Raw genomic sequence first — 6,594 nt, forward strand, 5'->3', positions numbered from 1 at the left:
GCGGAAGTTGGAGGAAGTTACAAGTTTACCAGTCTTCAAGCGGGATGGCATTCTCTAGCTTACAGGAGGTTGTCACAACAGCAAAATGCAACAAATCGGTTACTTTCAGAGGCGTGTGCTCGACGGTGCAAGATACGCATTTCTTAACTCTTTTATCTATTTAACTAACGCTAGTTTGCAGGTATCGGCGTTACAAGAATGATTTAGGATCACAGAACGTTCTGAATCATTCTCCGTCCCTATCGATACTTTGACTTTTGTTTTCGAAACTTGCGTTTCTCCAAAGTCAATCAAAGTGGGGCCTTCTGTAGACACCCATTTGTGTCTCCCCAAAACCAAACCCAGTGATGAGTACCTTTCACTTTGAATCATAATCGAATGAAGTGAAAGTGTGGAAAGTTTAGTGTTGCGGATAGTTTTAATTTCTTTAATCCTCTCTCTGTTTTTTAAAACCTATTTTAAGTAAACATCCAATTCAGTTTGGTTGGTCCATGATATGGGTCCAATAGTAGTGTAGTTGGATGGGGCTTGAAAAGAGCTTTCCAACGATATATTATAAGCCCTATTCCGATGAATATTGAGGAAGTTATGGCCAAATTACCGAACTGGGCCCGGTTTGAGCCTTTTATGCGGCCCAATGATCTAGAGGAGGGCCTAATATAGATTCTTTTCATTCATAATTCAGTTAGCATTGATAAATTGACTTTTGTTGACTTTTTAGAGTTTTTATCAGAATAAAAGAACGTTTTTGAGGAAAATACGATTTTATCCTCCTGTACGACAATTTCTATCTGATTTTTAGAAAATGCGTCAATAATTAAGTTAGCGCCAAACGCCAACATTAGCGCCTGACGCTACGCTTGGCACTTTACGCTAGCGTTAGCGCCTGGCGCTAATGTCAGCGTCTAGCGCTAATCCCGTTTTACGCGTCAGAACTCTGTTTTGATTTTTTATCTTTTTGGCTGATTTTCTCTATAAATAGCCTTCTAACAACCCCGTTTTCATTCACCTACTCTCATTAAGATTTTCTTGATTACTCTCTCTCTCTCTTTTCTAAACTAGCCTTTTCTCAAATACAAAATTCCGCATTCGCAAGACTTAGATACACCTAGCCATATTTGAAGTTGCCTTCGCCCTAGATGTGAAAGGTTTAATTTATGAGGGTTTGGTCCCAAATCTCTCTTTCAATTATTTAATTTAATTGTTGTTTATTATTTTCCTTGAAGTTACTAACGTGTGTATTTTGTTATTAGAAAGAGGTACGAGGCATCCAAGTAAATACTCTAATGGTTTAATTGATGTTATAATATAGAAATCATGCTTAGATTGTTACGTTATTTTGATTCCTTGTATCATGTCTAGGGTAACTTTATTATTAAGTGTGATTAAAAGTATGATGCCTTTTATGTTCTTCCTAATATTTATGATTGTTAGTATCATGTTAGGGCTAAATATATGATTTTTATTGTTTATTGACATGCTAGGGTTTGTTATTAATCTTGTTAGTATCATGCCTAGGATCTTGCTATTTTTATTATGCTTTAACATGATTATTTTATGATGATGATTATAATTGTTATTATAATTAATAATTGTTATGATAATTATATTGATTATTATTATTATGTTGCTTGATATTTTATTGTTATTGCTTGATCACGCCTTTTAAGCATGTTTAAAGGGAATTGGTACTTGTAGTCATGCTTAATAAGATAATTAATAATCTTGTTTAGGGTTAATTTTGATTATAATTCCAGTGATCGCCAATAATAAATTTATTTGTGCATTAATATTCAACCAACATAGATAAACAGGTTTAGGGTAAACCTATTGATTGCATGTTAGTTAGAAAGCGCACATGAATACGATCAGAATAAAGTAGAGCCCTATTATTAGGGAAGGTTCAATCTCTTTTAGGTTGGATTTGTACCTTCATCCCCGAACCCTATTTGGTTCAAGACCTATTGGAGTTGACGATCTCTTGGATCGCTAAGGGGTGTAACCTTCATCTCGTGAACGGTTTACAAGTTCCTAAAAAACTTGTTGGCGACTCTTTTGCTCTATCTTCTTTCCCTTTGGACGCCACCATGCTTAAGTGTATGATCACAGTGGGGTTCAAGCTAGGGATAATGCTTGAAATATTCCTTACAATACCAGCAAGTGGTGTGGCTTCCATAGAGACCATGCTCACACCACTGAAGAATGCACGCATTTGAAAGACAACATAGAAGACTTGGTCAGGAGAGGGTACTTGAATCAGTTTAAGCAGCGCGATGACCCTCCCAGAAGGAGGGATGATGATAGAGCAGGCCTCCCTGACCGTAGAGGAGGTCAGAGGGGCCCAGCCGGAGACAGGGACGTAGATGGCAAGCCAGAAGGGAGGGTGTACGTGATCAGCGGGGGCCTAGTACATGGGGGGACAGTCAACATAGCGCGAGCTGACTTGCGGGCGATGATACATCAAATAAATGACAATGATATGCGTAGATGGCCACCTCTTCCCCTACAGCCGCAGGCCACGTTTGACGAGTATGACCAGAAGGGCATAATTTACCCCCATGATGACCCGCTGGTGGTGACAATGAGAATCGCAAACTGGGAGGTGGATAGAATACTGATAGACGGAGGCAGTTCAGCTAACATCATATACATCAGTGCGTTCAACAAGCTGAAGTTGGATAGAAAAGACCTGAAGAGGGCGAGCTACGAAGTCACCGGGTTTAATGGATCAGGGCTTACCCCAGAGGGTATAATCGAACTCTCAGTCCGAGTGGGGGGAAAGATCAAGAAGGCATGATGTCCGGGCAGAGTTCCTCGTGATAAACTCCCCTTCACCCTACAATGTGATCATGGGAAGACCACTCATCCACAAGATAGGCGGGGTGGTATCCACCTATCACCTTGCCATGGCTTACACAACTAATGAGGGACGGTCAGCAAAGCTCAGGGGAAGTCAAAAGACAGCTCAGCGGTGTTACATAACCGCCCTAGAGCAGCCCGCAAGAACCAGACAACAGCCTGGTTCAGAGAGAAGGCCCACTAAACAACCTGAGAGGAAGTCGAGGAAAAGGAAGCGTGAAGAATATCACAGGGAAAAGGATAAACAAAAGCTAGCAATGGAAAACTTTGAGCCCACAAAAGAGGAAATGGCCAGGCCACTTCCCAGTGGGGAGCACATCATTGTCGAGCTCACAGAAGGTGACCCCTCAAGGACGGTGAAAATCGGGAAAGACATTGATCCAGGAGTAGGGATACACCTCATAGAGCCACTGAGGAAGAACAAAGACGTTTTCGCATTTTTACGCAGATGAGATGCCCGGAATTGACCCAGCAGTCATGGTACACAGGTTGAATGTAAAGGAGGATATTAAGCCGGTCATGCAGAAAAAGCGAAGCTTCTCCGCGGAGAAAAACCAAGCAATCCAGGAGGAGGAGGAGAAGCTCCTGGAAGCAGGATTCATTGAAACTTGTGACTACCCAGAGTGGTTAGCCAACGTGGTCATGGTAAAGAAAGCAAATGGCCAGTGGAGAATGTGTGTTGATTTCACATATCTTAATAAGGCCTGCCCAAGGGACTGTTACCTACTGTCGTGGATAGATCAGTTGGTAGACTCAACCAGCGGACACGCCCTGCTAAGCTTCATGGACGCCTTTTCATGGTACCATCAGATCAACCTGTATGAGCCAGACAGACAGAAAAACGCATTCATCAGTGAAGGGGGAGCGTATAATTACATAGCTATGCCCTTCGGGCTGAAGAATGCTGGGGCAACTTTTCAGAAGGCAATGGATAGAGTATTCCTCCACCAGAAGGGTAGGAATGTTGAAGTATACGTTGACGACTCAATTGTTAAGAGCGTCACGCAGGCTGGACATATCATGGATCTGGAGGAAACATTTGCCACCCTGAACAAATATAAAATCAAACTCAACCCGAAGAAATGTGTCTTTGGGGTGAGCTCGGGAAAGTTCTTGGGTTTTCTGATCAGTGAGAGAGGGATAGATGCCAATCCAGAAAAGGTCGAAGCAGTCGTTAGCCTGCCTGAGCCTAAGTGCATTAAGGATATCATGTGGTTGACAAGCAGAATGGCCGCGCTGACCAGGTTCATCAGCAAGTCAGCGGATAAGGGCCTGCCGTTCTATCAGCTATTGAAAGGGAACAGAGAATTTAAGTGGGGGGCTAAAGAAAAAGAAGCCTTTGAGGGCATTAAGGAGCATCTGAATAAGATCCCAACAATGATCAGGTCGGAGCAAAGGGAAAAGCTGCAGTTGTACATCTCTGCGTCAATACAGACAATCGCAGCCGTTTTGCTGGTCGAAAGACAAAAGCAGCAAAGGCCAATATACTTCGTGAGCCACGTGCTGACCGAGGCAGAGCAAAGGTACCCATTGGTAGAGAAGCTAGCCTTCGCAGTGGTCACAGCAGCAAGAAAGCTAAAGCCATATTTTGACGCGCACGTAATAGAAGTTCTCACAAACCACCCGCTGGAGAAAGCATTACAAAAAATGGATGCATCGGGCAGACTCATAAAATGGGCAATTGAACTTTTTGAGTACGAATTCGAGGTCAAGCCTAGAGCAGCCATCAAGGCACAAGCTTTAGCAGACTTCATAGTGGAAGCTTCCTACGAGGAGAAAGAAGATGATGTTTGGGTCTGGAAGGTGGAAGTGGATGGGTCCTCGGCCCAAACCGGGAGTGGAGCAGGAGTTATAATCACATCTTCAGAAGGAAACGTATTCAAGTATGCCATAAAGTTTAAGTTCAAAGCATCGAATAACGAGGCTGAGTAAGAAGCGGCGCTGGCAAGCCTGCGTATGAGCCTCGCAGCCGGAGCCCGCAAAGTACACCACCAAACTGATTCTCAGCTCGTTGCCAGCCAACAACAGGGGCGTATGAGATAAGGGAAGCTACCATGCTGAAGTACATAACCAAGGTAAAGGAACTGGCTGCCCAGCTAGTCCACTTCCAAATAGACTTGGTCCCCAGAGCAGGAAACTCTCAGGCCGACGCCTTGTCCAAGTTAGCTAGCTCCACTTTACAAAGCCTAACAAGGACAGTGATGGTCGAAGTACTAGAAGAAAGAAGCATTGCCGAAAAAGAGCAGGTAAACTGCATTGAAAGGTAGAGAGCCTTGTTCTCAGACATCATGGCGTACAAAGTCCATGGCTCACTGCCCGACGACGAAGTACATGCTAAAAAGGTGAAGAAAGACGCCAACTGGTATGTAGTGATCAGCGGGAACTCAACAAAAAGGGCTTCTTAAAGCCGCTGCTGAGGTGTATTCCAGAGTGGGAGCAGGAGGGCATTATGGAAGAAGCCCACTCCGGAATATGCGCCAACCACATTGGTGGAAAAGCATTGGGAGTAGAGGTCCTCAGAAGGGGGCATATTGGCCAACTCTCGCACAAGACGCACTAGCATATGTGAAAAAATGCGACAAGTGTCAAAAGTATTCACCAGTCATAAATCAGCTAGCAAACGATCTAACTCCAATCCTCAGCCCGATCCCGTTTGCTCAGTGGGGAATGGACATATTGGGACCTTTCACCACTGGGTCAGTGGGCAGGAAGTATCGCATTGTGGCGGTAGATTACTTTACAAAGTGGATAGAGGCCGAACCCACTAAGTACATAAAGGCAGCCCAAGTCAGGACATTCATATGGAAGAGCGTCATCACAAGATTCGGGGTGCCACAGTGTATACTCTTTAACCATGGGTGTCAATTTGACTGTGACACCATAAAGGTCAACTTAAGGGACATGGGCACAAAGTATGCAAGTGCCTCAGTCTGCCATCCGCAGAGCAATGGTCAAGCAAAAGCAGCAAACAAGCTGATCCTAACAGCCCTGCAGAAGAAGCTGGAGGAGTACAAAGGCCTGTGGGAAAACCTAGTCTTAGAGGTCTTGTGGGTAAACAGGACCACTGAGAAGGAGTCAATCGGTAAGAGCCCCTTTACCCTGGCCTACGGGGCTGAAGTAGTTTTCCTAGTGGAAGTACAAATCCCCAGCCGGAGAATACAGCACTATGAGCAGCAAGGAAATGAAAAGCGTATGATGGAAGAGCTAGACTTTCTGCTAGAAGGAAGGCTGAAAGCAGCTCTCAAGTTGGCAGCCCAGAAGAGCAGGATTTAAAAAACTTTCAACAAGTGGGTCAAGCATAGGGAGCTCCTGCCCGGAGACTTGGTCCTTAGAAGGACAGCAGCAGTGGGAAGAGGAAATCAGCATGGAAAGCTATCAGCAAACTGGGAAGGCCCTTTCATCATTCATGAGCAAGTTGGACCAGGAGCGTTCCTCCTTGCAGATCAAGAAGGTCAGGTCTTAAGAAACAGTTTCAATACGGATGTGTTAAAGAAGTATTTTGTTTAAAAAGTCTAAAATAAAAACAAACATAGTTGTTTCAAGTCTGATAAACTTTTATTCAGTCCATGTTATGTTAATTAAGGCATTAGAGCCATTTTTATTAAATGAAATACAAGCCTCTACGTGAGGAGTATGCTGCGTAAATTTGTTTAATATGTTATGCCCAAGCATCATATGCTAACATGCAGAAGTCGAATAAAGATAATAACAAAGTGTTATAGGCAAGAAGCACTC

The 6,594-nt window shown here is 43.7% G+C and overlaps 1 protein-coding gene across 1 annotated transcript; it reads left to right on the top strand.

Moving 5' to 3' along the window:
- Positions 1 to 5,147: 5,147 nt before the first annotated feature.
- On the top strand, positions 5,148 to 6,132 carry LOC145572895 (uncharacterized). Its single transcript, XM_081631765.1, has 2 exons — positions 5,148 to 5,221; positions 5,757 to 6,132. Exons 1-2 carry the CDS (start codon positions 5,148 to 5,150, stop codon positions 6,130 to 6,132), a joined length of 450 nt encoding a protein of 149 aa, XP_081487891.1.
- Positions 6,133 to 6,594: the final 462 nt, after the last annotated feature.

The sequence above is a fragment of the Chenopodium album genome, chromosome 2 (assembly GCF_948465745.1).
Source record: "Chenopodium album chromosome 2, dcCheAlbu1.1, whole genome shotgun sequence".
NCBI lineage: Eukaryota > Viridiplantae > Streptophyta > Magnoliopsida > Caryophyllales > Amaranthaceae > Chenopodium > Chenopodium album.

Bases quoted from the DNA above. Each gene is read 5' to 3' on its own strand.
- LOC145572895 (XM_081631765.1), top strand. From the start codon at position 5,148: ATGGCGTACAAAGTCCATGGCTCACTGCCCGACGACGAAGTACATGCT. The intron at 5,222-5,756 runs GTATGTAGTGAT...GGTCAACTTAAG, and splicing joins GTGAAGAAAGACGCCAACTG to GGACATGGGCACAAAGTATG.